Below are 20,946 nucleotides of genomic sequence, written 5' to 3'. Positions count from 1 at the left end.
ATTTAAAGGTTCAATGTGTAAGATATATCAGCATTTGAACTTAAAATATAAAAAACATTAACTAAGTTTATCAACAGAGTGTGAAGAGGTAACAGTGTTGACGTTATGTCAAAGATGTCTATGTGTTGTGTTGCAGAGATATCTACTGAAGTTAGCATGCTAACAGCTTGCTGCGCTCCGTCCAGTCTGTAATACCACTTGTTCCTCTAGAGGTGATAGTGAGTCAGTGTAGCTGAAGTCTGCCTCAGTACAGGGAGAAGAAGTGCAGCTGCCTGACTTCCGTGTAAATATTACAGCCATGTTCCATCTGTTTTATAGTTTGTTTATTGGATTACATTGAAAGTAGCAGAAACTAGAAAACCCCCGCACCACCTCTCTTTGTCCTCACAGCTGCCAGGAGGCTGTTCCTCTGAGTGTATATCTGCAGCCCCGGGAAACAGCGTAGCTTCAGTTAGCAGTTAGCTGGAGTTCAGCCACAGCACCGGGAACTGCAGACTCCCTGTTGCTGCCGTTACACAGGTCCAGCAGCTGTGACTGCAGGGCTGGGCCTGGTTCTGCTGAGCTCAAGTCTCTTCGGCTGCTGACCGGAGCTCTGTCTGACGGAGGCTGCAGAGCGCCTGTCGACCTCTCTCCTGGCTGCGCCGCCACTGGGAAGACCAGACAAATGTGCGGGTCGTTGTCTAGTGTCTGACACATTGGATTTAGTCCAATAACCAAACTAACGTAACGTTACACAGGACTACAGCTCCACCTGAAGATTATCAGACAGCAGAGATTTCTGACCAGAGATCAGAGTTTCAGCAGTTTGGTTGAAGTTTGGTAATATTGCCCTGCTGACTGACTGACAGGCATTACACAGGAGTAAATGCAATGCACAATATAAAGAATACATTAGAATACAATAAATATACCAAACTACTACGACTAAAATATGAACATTAGAGATTGTATGGACCCAGTTTAGAGGTGAAATTCTGCCCCATATTTCTTTGGAGCAGCTGGCTCAGAACTACATTGAACCTTTAAGGAGTGCCACTTCTGTAGTTATTTTGAACTAAAAAACACAATCTTAGTGTTTTTGCCTCACCAAGTTGTTCCCTGTGAAGACAGAAGTTCATTTTGAAAGGACTATATACATGAAACGAGCGGAAATTGACACGTTGCTGGACATTTGTAGGAAAACGTACGATATCATACGAAGCGTTGTATGAGGATACGTTGACCGCTATGGTCTTCAGCCCCACTTTACTCTATGGACACTTTAGGTCATTTAAGGAGTAGTTCAACATTTTGAGAAGTAACTTCACTTTCTCCCTGAGAGTGATATGAGAAGATGTCTGCGTATACAGTACAGATTGGGAGTCAGGACATAGTTATACTTGTTTATCAAAAAAGAGGGGAAGCAGGGAAAACAAACACCTACCTACATCTCTAAAACTCCCTGATTAACACGCTGTATCTTGTTTATTTTACTTCAACACATTTAAATTAAGCTCTGCTTAACACACAGGTGCGACCTCTGTGCTGGACGAACAACATGAAACTGATACTAATCCTACTGTATCATTTGACGCTGTTTAACGACAGCATATAAGGGAATTTCCCAAAATGTAGGATTCTCGTATTATAAAACTGTCTCCTTCCCTTTGTACTCGGGTCGCTGGCTCCAGATTGACCGAAAGCAGTTTGACAAGATTATGGATCTGATAAAGAGTGGGAAGGAGGAGGGAGCCCGGCTGGAGTATGGAGGAGCATCATTGGGCGAGAAAAGCCTCTTCATTCAACCCACCATCTTCTCTGAAGTCAAAGACCACATGCGCATCGCCAAGGAAGAGGTATATGTTTCAATTCATTACAAATGAATCTGACACAGACATGGAGGGGTGTGTGAAAGTGAAGCCTGACACCCTGTGGAACAATGTTTGAATTACACCATAGACAGTGCGCAGGCAGGCTGCACACGGGTGAGGAGTTGGACACAGGAAAAGACTAAGCAAGAAGAAAAGACAAATACATTTAAGTTAAAACAGCTGTTTTAATGGAAGCCTGTTTTTGACAATAACATTTAATAAAAATGACTAACACAAGTCCCGAAATTATACTGAACTTTTCCTGACAGAAATGGGGCTTCATGAGTCCTCATGTAAAAAGACTTAACTGGTGTGTCAACGACATGGTCGGGTCTTGATTAAAAAGAAAAATAAAATAAAATAATTTATCAAGCAAAATAGTTTTATTTCGTATGTACCTCTAATGGGCTTCGCTGTTGGTTTACCCCATCGAGTCTCCTCTGAGTCCAATTTTTTAACACTATAAAACACCATCGCACCTGCTTTTTAGCTCCCATTTTCGCTCAGCCACCTTTCGTATTGACACAGCACTCAGTGAAACCTTGTCACCCTCTGGCGACGCTGAGATGTCCCTCGAGCTACTGTATATCAGTCGAAGGACTAGGCCTGTTTAAATTATCTCGATTATGTGACTCTTCTCATTCTGTACAATCAAGAGAAGTTCAAATCAAATCAAATCATCAAATTTCAAGCCAATGTTTGAAATGTCATAGTAAATAGAATGTGAATTAGTTGCATTTCAATCTACCTGAGCACAAGGTTCCAATGTCAGGAAGAAAAACGTCAGAAAAAAGGGCTTGTCTGTATAGATCTCACAGCTATTGTTCAAGTTCTTTTGTTCAGCTCATATGAGACCATATTTCCTGCTTTCCAAAGCAATATGATGACAAAGAGGAGCCAATAACTTGTCTCTTTATTTATGGCGGTGAGTCTCCTCTACGGGTGCAGGGAGATCATTTACACGCAGTCCTTTGGTGCTTGATTTCAACCAGTTCAGAATTGTTGTACAATGTAATCAGACCAAACAGCTGATCTGCTATGTAATATTCGCTACAACATTAGTTAATCCACAAACACGTCACCTATTTGTTGCATAAATTAATCTTAATCAACAAAAAGGTTTTTTTAATTATCAAGTGAGTGTTAAAAGAAATTGCTGTTATTGTGGAAGTTTTGTCTAATTTTGTCGCTCCCATCCAGCTTCTCTCATTAGATAAATGCTTTAAAATGCTTAGATGGAAACATGGCTTTGTGTTTCCTGTTGCATACTAACTTTTGAAAATGAAACCAAGCGTCCTTCTACATTAATTAAAAAAAAAAAGGCTTCAAGACTTTCAACCCAAGGACATTGCATTTGGCTGTTCAACTGGAAACCTTTCTTTCCCTAACACTGAATGAGGGGCCTCCTCTCTATGTCCTGTAAGTGTGCTCAGCTGCCTTTGATGGCTGAGTGGTGACTCTTGGATTTGTGGTGCGATTTACACTGGTTATGAGGCAATTGGTTGTGAGCATTGCGTCATCAACCAAACTCCAAGGGCTGTCGTTGGAAGACATTGCCTGGCTGCTTCATGGTCTCCTATCTCTACCTTTCTGGTGTCATACCTGAGAGATATGGCGTCTGGTTTTATGTCTCACTCTGTGCTTGGTGCAATCTCTTTTCTTTTTGTCAAGTCAGCAGTTGGATCTGAGTGAAATTGAGTTGGAAGGCAAAGCTTGCAAGTCCATCTACGGTCTTGACTCTCACCTAAGGTCATGAGCTTTGGGTAGTAGTATTATTTTTGTAATTGTTCTGATGGCAGATACAAGCGCCCAACATTAGTTTCCTTTTTAGCTTGGCTGGGCACAGCCTAAAAGATAGGGTGAGGAGGTAGCTCAGAGTAGATGTCACCTGCAGAATGGTGATGTTGACATCTTTAAGTTCGAGTTCAGTGGTGAGGACCTGTTTTTCCCTCTTCAGGCAAGCTACCTGTTCCCTCAGCTCCTGTGTAGCAGTCTCCAGCTGGCAGTAGGCAGTAGCAGAACAGCAGCAGCAGTAATAGCAGCAGCAGCAGCAGCTCAGCAGCAGCAGCAACAGCAGTAGCAGCAGCAACAGCAGTAGCAGCAGTAACAGCAGTAGCAGCAGTAACAGCAGTAGCAGCAGTAACAGCAGTAGCAGCAGTAACAGCAGTAGCAGCTCAGTCCGTATGGAACTTGACTTGGGAACCGGAGGGTGCTGGTTCAAGTCCCCGAACGGACAACTACAGTGCCCTTGAGTTAACTAATGATGCACCGGACCCCCACACACTGCTCCTGGTGAGTTCCACCTCAAAGAGAGCCAGTGTCTCTCTCTCAGCTAGGTGACAGTTTGGGGGGTTCTGGGTTCTGATCGTCATAGCCAGCCAGGGGGGTGCCTGTGGTGACGGGGGAGCTTGGAGTGCTTTGAGAACGGAAGTCCTTTCTAAATGAGTCAAGGGTAACTTCATTACTCTGCACCATAACTGTCAGCAGCCTTCGTCCTTGTCTCAATCCTCAAATCCTTTGCATTTGACTCTCTCTTAACAATCCAAATGTTTTGTAGTTAAAGGTTATATTATATAATTATATATATAATATATATAATATAATAAATAAAATAAAAACACACACCAAAATGTAGGGTCTCTGTAAATTAAAGAAAAGTGTATTGAGATAACTTCTGTTATTATTTGAAGCTATATAAATAAGAGTTGACTTGACTTGACCTTAAACTTTGCCTTATAATTCTCCACATTATTCCATGCTGAATGACTCTCACACAGATATCTTGTATCTGCTTGTTCTAGCACCTCATTGAGGCTTACACAGATTAAAGTATTTAAATCCAGGACACCATATTTTCATATTCTACATTTCTTCTGCATTATTTTCTACACAAATTTCCCTAATATTAAGAATTTCATTGCACCTTGTGACTCACTTCTCTGTACATTTGACTGGTCTTTATTGATATCTTTGCCCTCTCAGATCTTTGGTCCAGTGCTGTGTATATTCCGCTTCAAAAGCCAGCAAGAGGCCATAGAGAGAGCAAACAGCTCTCAATATGGCCTGGTGTCAGCAGTCTTCACAGCGAGTATGGACAGAGCTCTGTCTGTGTCTGCAGCCCTGGAGACTGGCACCGTCTGGTAAGTCCCTCACACAGTCAGAAGGAAAGATTTCCACATGCGTTTTATTTGCCTATTTATTAGTCATTAAAAATGACATTTACATTATGGGGCAAAATTCAGACATGAAATTATAAAATAAATATGAGGGGCTGCTGCATAATCATTATACAAGATTTGCAACATTTCAATGTACCTTTCTTGTTTAACAAGTAACTTTTTTTGATTTAGCAAATTAAGTAAAATCTCTATTTTATACTATATTTTTATAAAGATTTCAGTTGGCCTACATTTCACTGCTGGTAAAGTATAAATATTTAAAGTTTTATGTTCTCTATCTATGTTCAGGATAAACTGCTATAACGCCCTTCATGCCCAGACTCCCTTCGGAGGGTATAAGATGTCAGGCAACGGACGAGAGCTGTAAGAACATCACTGTTTCTTCATATTTCATATTCTGCAGTTGTTCATTGTGTCTTCTCTAACCTGCCTCCTGTGTTGTCTCTGTCCTCTCAGTGGAGAGTATGCTCTGGCTGAGTACTCGGAGGTGAAAGCAGTGACCATCAAACTGAGTGAAACCCTGTGAGAAGAACACTCCACCTCCTGATGTTGAGTTTAGGGTTAGGCCAATATATCAGTTAGTCTAAACATTATATCAGAGCCCAGAAAGAGTCAGTTTTTGCTCACCTTTTTTAGTAGATGCTGTATGTGAGGATAGGCTTTTACTCTACAGCTTCAGCATTGTCAGTATACAAAGACAATGAAAAAAATACAAAATCACTGATACGATCATTTGACAAAAAAAGGATCCACTTATTAGGACATTTCAGAGCTTTCAGCCCGAGCTGGTGGCCTTCATCAGTGGAAGGTGTTGGAAAGTGAACGTGGTTTAGTTGTCATCACATGACCTACTTGTTGTATGTGTGGGGACATGGCAACATTCATCTCTGTTCAAAGATGGTCTCTGAAGTCAGATGTGAATGTCCTCCTTGGTCATCCACTGATTCCTGCTCCATGACCTTTGACCTCCTCACAGTGGATGCTGTGAGAGGTTTTGTTCAGGTATTCAGACAGCTGAAGTTTTGTGTTCCTGTACACTCAGTGTCTTGTGCAGGGGACCTTGCTCTGTCTCTGATGTAGTGTTCCTGTCCTAGTAGAGAAGATCCATTCCTTAGGCCTACCTGCTTTCAGGGAGGGGGGCTGCTGCACCCCCTCTTTTTTACATTCTTACTGGTTTACGTTTCCTGGCTCTGTATTAAGTGACTTAGATGCTTGATCTTTAAACAAAGACATGGGTGACTATCTTCTTTTCATATACACAACTAATTATGATCAAGTGACCGCAATTCCATATGAGATGACAACTGAAGAAACTTCATCCGCTGATGAAGCCAATGAGATGTGGCTGAAAGCTCTGAAAAGGTCCAGTAATTGGACCCAGTCCTTTTTTTTTGTCAAACTACTTTTTCTAAGGTCAGTAATAAACCACTAAGATCAAGCGCTATGGTCCCTCAATGAGCCGCAGACACACAGCTCACTTTTGAGAATTTGAATCGATGTTTCTTTCTGCTGGAGAGTTTTAGTGTCCTAGTCCAGGACAACCCCAGTCTTTATGGACCCCAAAGCAGAACTCAATGAGTAATAGAGATGAGAGGATGTTTTCCTACCTAGAACATCTCTCATGTTCAGAAAATACTCCAGTAGTTATAATGATTCATTATTTTGCCTGTCTATTCCAGCTCTTAAAGCAGATTGATCACATGAGATACACAAATGCACCAAACATAGTGATATATCAACAATAATAACATTTTGCATATGAATTCCATTCCATTGAACAAATCTCGCTGCATGGGACAATGTGGGAAGGTCAGAGAAATAAATACTGTTTGTTTGTGTAATTGTTGAGTAGCTGCTGTTTCTAACGTGCTGTTCTAACTTGGTGTGATCTAATATTAAAGTTGACTCTGCTGAGGGGAGTGCGCCTTCCCTTTAAAATGTTAAAGGAACTCTGTTTCCTGTCCCAGATAAGATAATATTTACTTTGCCAGTAACATTTTAGTACTGTAACAGCAACAATGTTATCATTGGATGGATCGTGTCAACTTTAACCAACATCTATGTTTAAGTGCTTGTTTATTATCACACAAGGGAAACAAGTCTGTCTCTGCATTTTTTTTCAGTTTTGTATTTAAATAGAAATTCTGAATAAAGAAAAACAAAAGCACGTTGTGTGTCATTATTTGCACCTGTATAGGAATGCATTTTTTGTACAAGACGGCCTGTTGAAGTTGCCAAATGTCTGCACACAAACCAAAGGATTCTGATGTTTAGAGGATATCCTTTCTGATGATAGAAAGAATATCTATATCTATATATAGATATAGATATGACGTTTGATTAATTTTGATCTACTGTTTATTTTTAACAGGACCAATGCCACACACCACATTATGTGGTTGGTCTACTGTTTTATGCAAGATATCGTCATAATTAAAACCCCAAAAACATTTTATAGGATGTATTCATCTATAGAAGGCCTTCATTATTTCACAAGGCAGTAATTCATGGCTTTATATATTAGCATTACACACATTCTTAAGTCCTTGAAGTATTGTTGTATTTTGATACATTTTACTAAGGTTATGAATAGCATATGATAAGAAATTCAATTTACTCACTATATATTTACATTACAGCCTTAGTGTTCAACCTATTATGTTTATTAAAATGTATTTAAATTAGTTTTTAAACTCATTGCAATATGTGAATTTTTGTTTTCTTTGTTTTGAACAATGTCCACCCTTATTTATGAACTGAAATGTACATTTCTTTACTTTCTACTCTCGCTTTTGAATTGCAGTTGCAAAAAAATATTCCTTGGTTTATTGTAGGTTTTATTTTGAAATGTTCATATGGATGCGCTATGTGAATCAAAGTGGACTATTGGGAATTATTTTGAAAAGAATGCCCGGAAATGATTCCGTTGTCCAGTCTGACTTGACAGTACGTGTGTTGGAAAGTTTGCGTGGTGGAATCAGGAAGTCGGCGCAACGTTAATCTGTAGCTGACACATATACACACACACTTATATGTGTGTATATATATGTATATCCATATAAATGTGTTGAAGGCCTCGTGAAGCTCACTGGACCTCGCAGCCATGTGGTGAGTTGGCTAATAGTAAATGTTGTGATGATAGTTCATGTCTGGTGCTTTAGCTTCAACTATTAGCGTAACAAGTCCTCAAATTCTGCTTGGTTAGGTCTGCTTCACGCGCCGATGTGATCAGAGGAAAAGCAATCCAGTCTGTAGTTAAAACTCTTTTTTTCTTTTATAATCTTTGTATAACTTGCACTGTGAAATATAATTCAGTATATTGTCCATTCTCTCAAAGTTCTTTTCAATTTGGTATTATTATATTCACTGATTTTAAAACTATCTCAAGCTTTAGAATATATTCCGAACTGCTGCACCCGCACACTGCGCGTTCTGCTGTTAAAGTGACATGAATGAATCCCCAATGAATTATCAAAGCCGAATCTTATAAATGAAATAAATCAAGGGGACGCGTGTATTAGCTAGTACTAATAGTGCGATGAACCTATAGACTGTTTATGATGGTTTAGCTTGGCAGGGACATTCACATGTTTTGTCTTTTAAAAAGGGCTCCACCTGATGCTGCCACACCAACATATATAGAATGTGCACATACACGCACACACGCACACACAAGTGCGCGCTTGAGTGTGAGGATGAAGCACATATGAAACAGTAGTATGTTATAAACAGGAAGTGAATAAATAATTCACACTTAATTTAACACTTAACTCATATTTTGTAGATGAATATTGTAAACGTAAATTTCCCCGTCGTGGGACTAATAAAGGATTTCTGATTCTGAAGTTCAGTTTACTGGGTTCTGCTTAATGAGGGTCTGTTACTGTACTAATGTGGAGTACATTGTGGGTGTTAGGGGGCTGACTGAATGCTCTTACATAGAAGGGATCTAGGTCTTTGATGCTGTAATCTGTGAAAGTGCCGAGAGGAGAGCTGTATGTGTAGTGACATGTACAGACCCAGTGTTCCACATAGCTGCAGGAGTTGCTGTGAACAAAGGGGGATGCTGATCTGGCCAAGTGTATATGTTTGTCTACCTGAGGATCAATTGAATCTGGATCTATAGCTGTCCTGGCATTAAGGTCCCCACAGATCACAGATCCTTTTACTTTGGGGGATGGGAGAACTATCCCTCTGTAAACTAAGGGACAACCAGTGGAAATGTCTCCTTTACTCCAGGTCTCCTGCAAAATAAACACATCTGCATCTGGGGTCCTGCTTTTTGACTAAAAGACCTCAGAACCTGGACATTCCAGCATGAATTAATAAAGGATTTCGATTTCATTTTGTTGCATTCAATGTAAAATGACGTACACTTCTAAATCTTTTGTTGTCAATAACAAAGTTTTAAGAAATGTAAGAACACATAAATACATAGTTTCAGTAAACATAAAGTACAATACCTGTGTAAAACAAGTACTCAGTGATTATAATGCAACATGACAACCTTCCCTTATGAAATATATCATTTTCACTTTTTACCTTTGTGCTTTCAGTCCAGTTTGTTAGTTATTAGAATATCTTAAAAATGTGATGATACAGTTCGGTAAGATTTGGTCCTGAAAAAAATTCATTAGTTTCTGGTGCAGATTCAACACTATTGTGTACTGGAGAATTTTTTAACAGTTTTCATTTATTTTATAACCGTCCACTATATTTTGATTCAGAACATTTTAAAACAAATTAACATTTTATAACACATATTATAATACGTTTAGAGGATTGTTCAGTCTTGTTAGAGGTACTGTATACACTCTCAGTTAGTGATTTTGTACAGCTAAATTGTGTCTATTTAACGGTTAGAATATGTTTTGGTGTGTGTTTGTTTTTTTATCATTGCTGCATTGTCTTTGTGCAGAGTGACCGCTGAATCCAGGCTTCCTCTCCGTGGTGGAACTCAGCGTTGATCGTGATTAACCAGAGACTCCAGTAGGAATGTCGTACTGGTCTGTTGGCCTTCCCCAGGACTCTGGAGACACTCCTGGCAACATGGAGCGACAAAGCAGTGAGTAGTCTCTCCGTACAGCCTTGTTCACTTGCTGTGTTGTTGGAAGCATCAGGCAGGTTCACCATTGTTTAAATATAGAAAAAAGAGAACTGTGATTTTCTTTGAGAGCCACAAGCTTCTCTATTGCTGTCTAACTGTATACATGAATCAGGCTGTGCTCACTGAACATGGTTCTCTACTAACAGATTACAGTAAAGTGTAGTACAGCCAGTACAGTACTTGGAGTGTGCAGACCTCTGCCAAGGCCAGTGGTGCATTCCCATGCTCCTTTGGACGGTCCCAGTTCCCAGAGTTGGGAAGTTTTTCGGTTTGTTCATGTGCTTTAAGTCGTAATGTGAAAACAACACGACACTACAAAGAAGATGTGTTGTATTATATTGCTCAGAGTGTTTAAGCAACACGTTGATGGGTGTTTCTGAGTTGTTGTTCTGACTTGAGGGGGTGTCCAGGCACTTCATGTGTATTTTCCCAGTTGGGAACTAATATTTCCAATTATTAAAGCACCACATGAATGCAGCATAAATCGCTATGTTAACAAAAGTGAAACATAATTGGTGTAATACCACATGATTTGGATCTTCATGTAAATCTGGCCATATCGTCTTCCTCTCTGCTCCATTTGTTGTACACAAACTATTAAAAAACCCATCCGTGAGCCACACTGTTGCACTGGCTGACATGTTCCTTCATTACCATGAACACACATCATTTATTTTGACTCAATCCCACATACAAATTCCTCCTGCACCAAATATCCACTAGCTGCTGAAAATGGTTCCAGATGATTGCACAATTTCCTCCTGTTTGCTAAACACTACAGCGATTATTTAAAAAAAATTAAAAACAACAACCAAAAACTATATTTGTGAGGTGTGTTTAGAGATTTACATCTTCAGTAGTAATCAATGCTCTTGGAGCTGAGTGCTATTACAGGTTCCACTGGACAGTGTACGATTACATCACAGACGAGAGACACAGGAAGCTCACAGGCTGGCTCTTAAACAAAGGAGCATCATTCCCCGTTCCCTCTCCCTGCTACCCCCTCCGCCTGCTCCATACCTCTCCCTCGCTGCCTCCTCTCCTTCATCCTCCCACTCTCATCAGCCTGTCACAGTGTTAGAGAGGAGGCAGATCATCCAGGGAACACAGCAGCTGAAGGGAAGCCATGAAAAGAAAGCGCTCAGCTTTAGATGTGATAGAGGCAGGAGGAAAAAGAGGATTCGCTGCTTCACTATGAGCAGGTTAGTAGGAGAGAGGAGCAGATCGGCTATCAGTTTACTGACACCAGATCTGGTTCAGCTAGTGTGGTCTGCAGATATATGTGATGGAGAGCTCATTATACAGCAGTGCTTGTTTAAGAGAATATGTCAACCTGATTGTGATGTCACACACTGAATACAAACTCAAGTATGCATGTGGTGTATTACACTGGGTTTATTGGAGAATGTAAGTGCGACGTGGTCTAAATGTTGCTACAGATGCTTTTCAACACCTTTTTAAGAACAAAAAAATGCATTTCCTTCAGAAGATGTGTGTGAACGTGGACCGCTGAACAGCTCACAGCATTGCTTAAAATGCAGATGTGTGAAACGAATTGCCTGAAAATGATGAAGCTCAAATGCATTGTTCTGCACTGCTGAAAAACCTGAAAGTTGAATTGTGAACCTGGCAGGCTTGGAACCTGAACTGCATTGCCGAAAGAAGCTAAAATGTGAAATGCATTCTTACAAAAGTTGGAATTTGTTGAATTAATTCTGTCAAAGGTGGAAGTTGAAATTACTTGACTGAAAAGGATAAAAGAATAAATGATTTACATAAAAGGTAGAAAGTTGAATACTAAATAAATAAATATATATAAATAATGTTTTTAAATTTGAATGGTTTTTGCAACTGAAAGTATGCAGAAGTAATATCATTTAAAAGTGGAGTAGATTGAAGATGATTTCCATTGAGTTACATTATAGAAAATGTTGAAAAAAGCTTAATAAAAGCAGAAATGTAATTTTGATATTTGAATGGATTCTGTAGCTGAAAGTATGCAGAAGTAATAATCTAACGAAAAACATACAGAGCATGGCTGAATCATCATTCACTTTAATAAATGTCCCATTTCAAAGGCAGATAACAGGAGATATAGGGGTGTACAGGCAGACAGAATAAGAAAAATAACGTTTTTGAACATTAATGTAGTTAAACATGTTGTGGTAGAAACGTATTCTATTGAGAAATGGAGGACGGCGATTGGTCGGTCACTGGTAACGCATTACTTGAAGCCTGACAAGATATTGATTTTGTGATATCCCGAAAAACCAGCTGATAAAGTGTGAGTAGCTTTCCACAGGACACAATGCAGTTGGTTATCTTGCTGAGCAGTTTGAGGTTACTTCACTCCTCGCCAAAAATCCAAAATGATCCACTGATAACAAATGATACAATTTGATTGTTGATTGTAAATGTTAGCATTAGAAGTAACCTAATACCTAATACTATACTCTGGTGTAGGAGGATGAACAGTAAACGGTGAGGTTGTTATTGAGTCCACCAATTCCAATGAGAACTACTATATTAGCATGATGATAAATACATTTGCTGAAAAAATAACCATAAATAGGGAAATTATAAAATGATTTAATGAAAATCTTCAGGAATATATATTTAATTTATGCAAAACTATCTATATCTATATCTACTATCTATACCCTTTTACAGAAGTACATAGTGTAAGTGATCCCTTCTTAACTGCAGTGTTTGGGACTGTCTGTTGGCCTTCAGGATCACTGGGTCACCATGCACAAACATGAAGCTGTAGAACATGATGAAGAGCATTTGGTAAAGAGCCTTCGGACTTTATAAAAGCAGTACGACCTCATGTATACATTCACACATACAGATGATTTAGTTAGGGTTAGACGATGAAGTGTTGACATTAGAGTATCCTGTGAGTCTTCTCATCAGTAAAATGGTACCTCTGGTTTGATTCCAGTTCAAGTCCAGACTCACTCCATTGAGCACTGACTGGATCGATCTGATGGAGAAAACAAAGCTGCCAAGAGTTTAGTTTTATTGTTATCATTGTGTGTTGGTTGGGTGTGTCAGCTGATTTAGTTGGGCTTGTAAATTATGTTGCCACATTAGGATTGAATACTGTCCACAGTGGATGTGAAGCTGGTTCCTTCTTGTGGTCCAGCACTGACAGAAGGAAAGTGAAACAGTAGATTAATGTTTGTTGTCGAGATGATCAGGTTGGAAATTCCCCTGAAAGCTTCACACTGACACTGGTCAGCAGCACTCATGAACCCATGCTGAGATAAGATGGTCATTTTGTAAAATACTGACCACACCCTGAAGTCTAACAGAATTTTTATTTTTTTCAAATATCAGAAGTCAGGAGTGTATGTTTACTTTGATCTCCAAACTAAAAGCAGACATGGAGATGTGGGCAGCCTCATCCCTCCACAGGTCTTCTTTTATCTTTCCCAGACAGGTCGTGTCAGGCTGTGAATGGAGGGAGTGATGGTGGATGGGAGGCGCATGTGTGTCGAATGGTTTCACTCCCTCAGGCATATAGCCGATCATATATCATATTTCCTCAGCCGCCCAGTCAGACTTTCACTTTCTCAATTATTCATAGGAAAGCCACAAGCACACCCATGTAGCTAAAACACAGCTAAAAGAGGAAACATGTGTGTGTGTGTGTGTGTGAGTGTGTGTGTGTGTGTGTGTGTGTGTGTGTGTGTGTGTGTGTGTGTGTGTGTGTGTGTGTGTGTGTGTGTGTGTGTGTGTGTGTGTGTGTGTGTGTGTGGCACTAATGAACGCCCCGCCCCAAAACACTTCATGCCACTGCTCTCTTTCCAGGCATAACGACCCTGAAACAAAACAAATAAATAATCCACCCACTAAGTATCAAGAAGAAAATTGAAATGTGCCAAGATGGCAACATTTTGGATTTGAAGCTGCCGAAAGAGCTGAGCCGAAAAATCAAGAGGACTGGAGTCACTATACTCCCACTATACTCCCACTATACTCTCTCAGTCATTATGTTCCAGTCTGGAGCAGCTGCTGAGTCAAGTGTGACAGCTAGGGGTAAAATTCAGTATGCTTTTTTCCCCGATCTTGCCCGAATGCTCTGGTATCTTTTTCCAGACTTCAGCAAAGTGAAGAGTCTGTGGGAGGAGTCCTTTATGTTCTTGGAGGCCCTGTTTGTGCTGTATGAATGGAGTAGATTTAGGGGAGAGAGATCCCAATGGCAAACTCTGTTGACTTCCCTGTTGTCTGTAGGGACTTGCAGTCTGAGTTGTTATAGTTCCCATAGCAGACAGTGATGCAGCCAGGCAGACTATTGTTCCTCTGTAGAAGGTGGACAGGGTGGATGGGGGAAGGCTGGCTCTCTTCAGATGGCAGAGGCAGTGGAGCTGCTGTTGTGCCTTCTTGGTAAGGGAGGTGCAGCTGCTGAGGTCATCCGCACACCAAGAAACCTTGTTCTCCTGACATGCTCCACACTCTTCTGTGGATGGAAAGAGGGAGGTGGGCAGCGTGGGCCTTCCTGAAGTCAATTGTCATCTCTTCCGTCTTATCAACGTTGCAAGGTTGTTTGCCTGACACCAGAGTGCTAGCTGCTCCACTTCGCCTCTGTATGCTGTCTCATCATCTTTGCATGAGGCCCACCAGTGTTGTGTCGTCCGTGGACTTGAATACACATATTTTGCGTCGTCGTCGTGGGTCATCAGTTAGAACAGCAGTGTGCCGAGCACACATCCCTGGGGGGTGCTGGTGTTGAGTGTGGTGGCTGTTGAGGTGATGTTTCCGATGCGTACTAGGGTTGTAACGGTTTTGTGTATTCATACAGAACCGTTACGGGTCGAATCACGCAGAATACAAGGTATGTTGATTGATGCACGTAATGTGGAACCAAAATTCACAAGTGCGAGTTCTGTCTGTAAACCTTTAGCTGTACACTGTTAGCAACATGTGCTGAGGTTAGCACAACAAGCTGATTGACGGACAAATTAGTCCCACTATGAGAAGTGTAAATGAAATGCCAGAGCTGGACAACTCGCCGGCGGGTTCTTGGTCAGCTACAGCAGCAACTGAGAGTTCTATTGATGACGATGATTGTGTGTATGCATTGCTCTACCATTGTAGCAATGTTTATAGGAAGATGATAACCTGAATTTACTTTATTTTGGTTATTATCCTGGGTAACTGGTCTGATGCTACTGGTCTGTTCTAATCTAGACAATAAATCTAGCTGTATTTTTAAGTGTTTTCTAAGTGCTTTTTGTGTTAATTGTATAATAATCTACTACTACTACTACTACTACTACTACTACTACTACTACTACTACTACTACTACTACTACTTCGTAATACAGATAGATATGGATGTATAAAGAGAAAGGCAGTGGGAGCAGGAGGGACGGTACATCTGGCACATACTCCCGTTCTGAAGGAGCACTGATGGGAGGGAGGGTTTGTTTGGGTGTTGAGTTCAAATATCAACAATCTTTCTCCAGAATCTCTAACTTCACCTTTAATGCATATTGCACTTGAAATAAGAAATAAAAGCATTGACCACACATGTTGCTGGGAATTGTCAACTCATTTACCACCATTAGATTTAGAAAATTGGAGCTAAATACTAAATTTTGACAGGAGTCAAAGATTATTAGTATTAGTATTTGCCTGTAAACACCAATATCTGTCTGAGATGTGAGCTCAGTGTCAAGTGCTTATTTCACCTGCCACCAGAATATTTCACAGTGTGCACTAATTCATTCAGCTTTACTCTCATTCATGCCATGAGAGCATTCTTTAATAAGATGACCTAGTTCTGGGCGTACGCCGCTAACAGGATTAATATAACGTGTTCAACCTGCATGCTGCCTCAAGCCTTCGTATGTTTCCATTCCTTCTCACAAATACTCTTTTTAACTCTCATTTTGTTACCGTTGTCCCTTCTGCTCCATCAGGCCCTGGGGATGAAATGGGAGCAAAGACATCGTTGGTTGAGGATCCAGGGCCCGGCTCTGCACTGGTACCTTCTCCCACTCTGGAGAACATCCGGGCAGCATATGAAGACGGAGAGGGGGAGGCTGCCAGGGAGCTGATCCAACAAGCCTTCTGTGTGGAGTGCAGCGCAGGGATGCCCCACATCGACGGGGTGAGCACACTCAAAATATACATGACAGTTACATTGTCAACTGCACTGCTGGTTGGGCTATCGTCATCATTACAGTGATATGTTTTTAAGTCTTTACGTGGCTTTTATGGAAAACAAAACCACAACGTTTTTACATTGATTATATTCTGTACATATCTCATCAGTCAATGAGGTACACCTCTGTTTCGAAAAGAGAAGTCTCTTGTGACTCTCGTGTGACTGCATGTAGTATTTACAGTATGAATATGTGATAATTAAAATGTTGAAATGTAATGACCTTCAGCATTGGCTATTGAAAACTTAAAGGTACAGTCCATGATCCAAGTGTGAACCAAAACCAACATTCTAAATACAAGATTGGAACTTGTACTCAATTCAATTCAATTCAGTTCAATTAGATCAAAGGATTTTTAAATCAATTCTGACATCATAGTGTGATATATAAAAACTTGGTGGCAGTGGGGCTCTCAAGCAGTTGTTCCCAAACTGGAGATCAGGACCCCTACAAGGGGTCGCAATAAGTGGTCACCAGATTAGCAACAGTATATTAAGGTTCTTGTAATAAGCGTTAGTTAACAGGTAATAAAGCCTTTATAAGTTCTTATAAGATGCCTATTAACATTATTATGTGTTAATAGGTCTATATAAGTGTATGTATGTTAGAGTATAGGCATTCATAAGAAACTTTTTAACAGTTTATAGACTGCTTAAGAATGTTGATAAAAGCCTCAGTTTCTTGTAATTGTTTTAAAAGCATTACAAACACATTTATTGAAGTTAACTTACTTGTCTATTATATCAGTGTTAAACCTTGTAACATTTAAATAGTCTCATTAACACATTGATGTTGATAAGCATCTCAAAGGACTTCTCTCTATCCGTCCATCCATCTCCTTTTTTCCCTCTTGAAAAACATGACTCGACCAGCAGCACTCACTTGACGCCCTTGTGCCATGGTGCAAGCCATCAAAGCCTGTTAGATGGCTGTGCTGAGTTATTATATCCGGTCAACCTCTACTTACAAAGGCCTGCTGTCTAGAGGACCTCTCTCGTATACGTAACATAGGGAGAAAGAAAAATAAAGTTCTTATTACGTTGCATTTATTATAACCCCATATGTATCTACCATACACAAATATTATGCTCACTATAACTAGAGAAAAGTTAACAACATTTTTACTTGGAATTTAGGAGAAATGTTGTCAGTAGTTTATAGAATATGACAACAATGTTTGTTTTGCTCAAACACATACCTATAAATAGTAAAACCAGACAAACTGAATTTATCAGTTTCCAATTTCCAGAGCTGTATATGAAAATGTATCCAGGAGGATGTCAAACAGCTTCCAGGTGCATCCCAATAATAATAATGTGGGCGCCTAACCATAACCTTTATCAAAGAGGAAATTCTGAAGCCTACTGGGAGCTGGTTCCACTGGAGAGGAGCTTGATGGCTGAAGGCTCTGGCTCCCATTGTACTTTTAGAGACTCTAGGAACCACAAGTAACCCTGCAGTCTGGGAGCGTAATGCTCTAGTTGGGTTATAAGGTACTATGAGATCTTAAAAATAAGATGGTGCCTGACCATTAAGGGCTTTATAGGTAAGTGAAACTATTTTAAATTCTATTCTGGATATTGGAGGGATCCAGTGCAGAGAAGATTATATGGGACAAATGGAAAGTTACGGAGCATAGGCCGTCCAACACTTGGGGCAAGTCCCATGTAGGCAAGTGGCTGCCCACGTCAGAAGAGCCTGGGACACTTCTAGCAACCGTGCGCATTAGGTGTCCCCCTGATGGTTTATTTGAAAAACATTCATGCTGTTGTCCGACCGAACAAGCACATGCCTTCCTTTCAAGTATGGCAGGAAGTGCTTAAGACTTTTTACAGATAGAGCAAAGAGGCACTGATGTGACACCTTAATCTTCTTGTTTCTGTGGCACTTGATGGCCGTTTAGCCATCTCTGCAAAGGGCGCAGTGACAATAAACCCAAGGGAATGGCAGCTGTCAATTTGTCCAAGAGGCAGAGAAACAGAATTTAGGGCAAGGTCCTGCCTCCTCGGAAGAGGGAAAGAAGTTGGAGGATGTCGTCCATACGTTGAGCTGACGGACAGGCCCTTATAGTGACTGTGTCCAGAGCCACACCAATGAAGGTTAGACTCTGAGAGGGGTTCATCAAACTCTTCTCCAAGTTCACCTTGGGACACAGCCGGGCCACGTGAGAGGGAAGGAGAGCTGTGTCCCGAGTCGACTGAAACCGGAATGGCGCACAAATCAGCCGTACAGCAGAATCTTCATGCCCACGACTGCAGCAACGCACCTGATGAACACAATATCACTGATGCTCAGTGGATTGGTACCAATGTTGTTCTGGGTGGTTTTAATCACTCTCTGCAGAGCCCTCCTGTCCTGGGCCATACACTAACCATGTCAGTGTGTAATGTTTCCATTTAGGATGCTTTCTACTGCTCCTCTGAAAAGTTAACAAGAACTTGGCCTGGGAATTTTGCAGCTCCACTGCCTCTGCTAAAGTTTCTTTAAGAAATACAGCAGTTTCTGAGCTTTTTTTTCACCAGGATGGAGATTTGTGAGGACCGTGTGGTATCATCCGCAAACGTCACAACAGAGTTCTCTCCTTGTTACAGCGAGATCATGAGGGGCTGAGCACACGGGGGCACATTAGAGTGGAGGAAGTGTGACCACTTAGCATATATGATGGAAGCATCTGGAGATAAGTAGCCCTCTGCAAAGTCCACATCCCAATTTCTTTTTTAATATTTGTACATTAATTAGACTGAAGTGTATCATCCTAATAAGACCTCAACCAATACTACACAATAATACTTTTTTTTGGTGGGTTTTGGGATGGATTGTGTGTGTGTGTATGTACAGTATATGTATAAATATATGTGTATATACTGTATATAAAAAACTGTATTCTACTCTATTTTCTGACACCAAGTACGTGTGTGTGTGTGTGTGTGTGTGTGTGTGTGTGTGTGTGTTTGGGGTTACAGGTTGGTCTTCTGTGTGTTGCCACTCAGCATGGTGATCTGCAGAGTGTGTGTTACCTCCTGAAAGAAGCCCGTATCATTGTTCCCCCGGAGCCGTCCAACAGCAACCCAGCCATCCTGGCAGCATACTATGGCCACGCCAGCTTGATCAAAGAGCTGCTGAACTCTATCCCTGGTAGGAGGAAAAGAATCATCTCAACAGTCACAATATATGGAACAGTCCCTTTATTTCATTAGCACATCTTTTTATTTATGGAAGGCTCGTTGATGTCTTGCTGCTTATTTAATGACATATTTATAGTGTTACTGTTACTGCTGTCAAAGTGAATGTTTAACACCTCACCTCACCGTGCATAATAAATAATAAACAGAATATCCCGTTATCATGTTTGACCTTTTCATCAACACTGACAAAAAACATAATTGAGAAAATAATCTGACAGAAAACCGTTTAGGTTCAGCTCCTCATGGACACATTTAAATGGTGTGTTGTTGGTTACTGGACTAAAGGAAGCTCTGCAGTGCAGTCTGTGTGGCTGTTGATGTTCAGGGACTGATCTCCTCTGACTGGTGTTGGGTCTCTCAGGTCCATGTCTGAGGAGAGACTTGCTGAACTGGATGCTGGCTACATCTTGCCAGCAGGGTCACCTGGACGTGGTCCGGCTGCTGGTCCACAGCTACGATGCTGACGCCAAGGACTGTGCCATCCACAGCGATGAGTTTGCTGTCATCACTGGGCTGCCACTGTACGCTGCTGCACGAGCAGGTAGGGTGACACATGCACACACACACACACACACACACACACACACACACACACACACACACACAACACACACACACGAGTACACTCCAGACATCATCCGTACTTCTACTTATTTGGTGGAAATTGGGTCTTAGACTTTGCGAACAGAAGCAAATGCAGACAATAATGCATGATGCTTAAAATGTAAATAATGAATCCCTCTTAAACTAGTATCATTTGAAATGGGGCATCAAACATGTATGTTCAATGTGGTTAAATGCAGTTATTCTTGAAATGCATAATGGTTGAAATCTAAACCGAGGTATGATGTTGCCATGGAGTCAGTGAGTTAGCTGTGGGCTACAGCTTGAGCTTGTTTTAAGCCTATATGTGATGTTGAACACTGGCCACGTACTGTGAACACATTAAGGGAGTAGTATGTTTTGTGCTGCAGGTAATGAGGAGATAGCTCACTTCCTGCTGCAGAATGGAGCAGGGTTCTCCTCCTACACCCTGATGGACCATCCAGCCTTCAGCAAACACCTCCTCAGACTCAAACTACAGGAAACCTCCAACGCAGAAGGAGACGCGGTCTGTATTCTGCAAACAAAGGGGGCAATGATGATGTGTTTCTGAACCAATACATGTGATGCTGTCAGAAGAGAATTCATATTAACAACAGATGATCTCTGCAGGGTTGTACAAACCTCAGGGAGGAGTATGTTACTGTTCTGCTCTGTGTGCCAACAACACAACACCTCAGGCAACATAGAACATGATACACATTCATGCACCCTTACACGCTGAGTCTATTGCATAGATGAGTATCTGAGTGATGTCTTTGTGACATGCGTGCTCATGTGGGGAGTAGTAAACAAGGCAGCATGAAAGACGTTAGATATGAATGCATGACTAAAGTTTCAGTGTGA

At 40.9% G+C, this 20,946-nt stretch overlaps 2 protein-coding genes across 4 annotated transcripts in view; both read left to right on the top strand.

Annotated features, from left to right (window-relative positions):
• aldh1a3 (aldehyde dehydrogenase 1 family, member A3) overlaps positions 1-7,190 on the top strand; it is a 21,765-nt gene extending 14,575 nt beyond the window's left edge. The window contains exons 10-13 of the mRNA XM_029426599.1: positions 1,671-1,835; positions 4,833-4,990; positions 5,318-5,392; positions 5,486-7,190. Coding sequence (XP_029282459.1) covers positions 1,671-1,835; positions 4,833-4,990; positions 5,318-5,392; positions 5,486-5,555 — 468 coding nt within the window. The 3' untranslated portion in view covers positions 5,556-7,190. The remainder of the gene's footprint in view (positions 1-1,670; positions 1,836-4,832; positions 4,991-5,317; positions 5,393-5,485) is intronic.
• Positions 7,191-8,007: 817 nt separating this feature from the next.
• lrrk1 (leucine-rich repeat kinase 1) overlaps positions 8,008-20,946 on the top strand; it is a 74,461-nt gene continuing 61,522 nt past the window's right edge. For 2 of the 3 annotated variants that reach the window (XM_029457266.1, XM_029457258.1), the window contains exons 1-6: positions 8,008-8,137; positions 9,948-10,094; positions 16,067-16,257; positions 19,276-19,447; positions 19,859-20,038; positions 20,472-20,608. In XM_029457266.1, the coding sequence (XP_029313126.1) occupies positions 10,025-10,094; positions 16,067-16,257; positions 19,276-19,447; positions 19,859-20,038; positions 20,472-20,608 (750 nt within the window). In that variant the 5' untranslated portion in view covers positions 8,008-8,137; positions 9,948-10,024. Of the gene's footprint in view, positions 8,138-9,947; positions 10,095-11,067; positions 11,339-16,066; positions 16,258-19,275; positions 19,448-19,858; positions 20,039-20,471; positions 20,609-20,946 lie in introns of those variants that run through there. The other variant, XM_029457273.1, reaches the window with a different exon arrangement.

This window comes from Cottoperca gobio, chromosome 3, assembly GCF_900634415.1.
Source record: "Cottoperca gobio chromosome 3, fCotGob3.1, whole genome shotgun sequence".
NCBI lineage: Eukaryota > Metazoa > Chordata > Actinopteri > Perciformes > Bovichtidae > Cottoperca > Cottoperca gobio.
The sequence above is the reverse complement of the archived record's forward strand: the minus strand, read 5'-3'. Positions and strand labels throughout refer to the sequence as shown.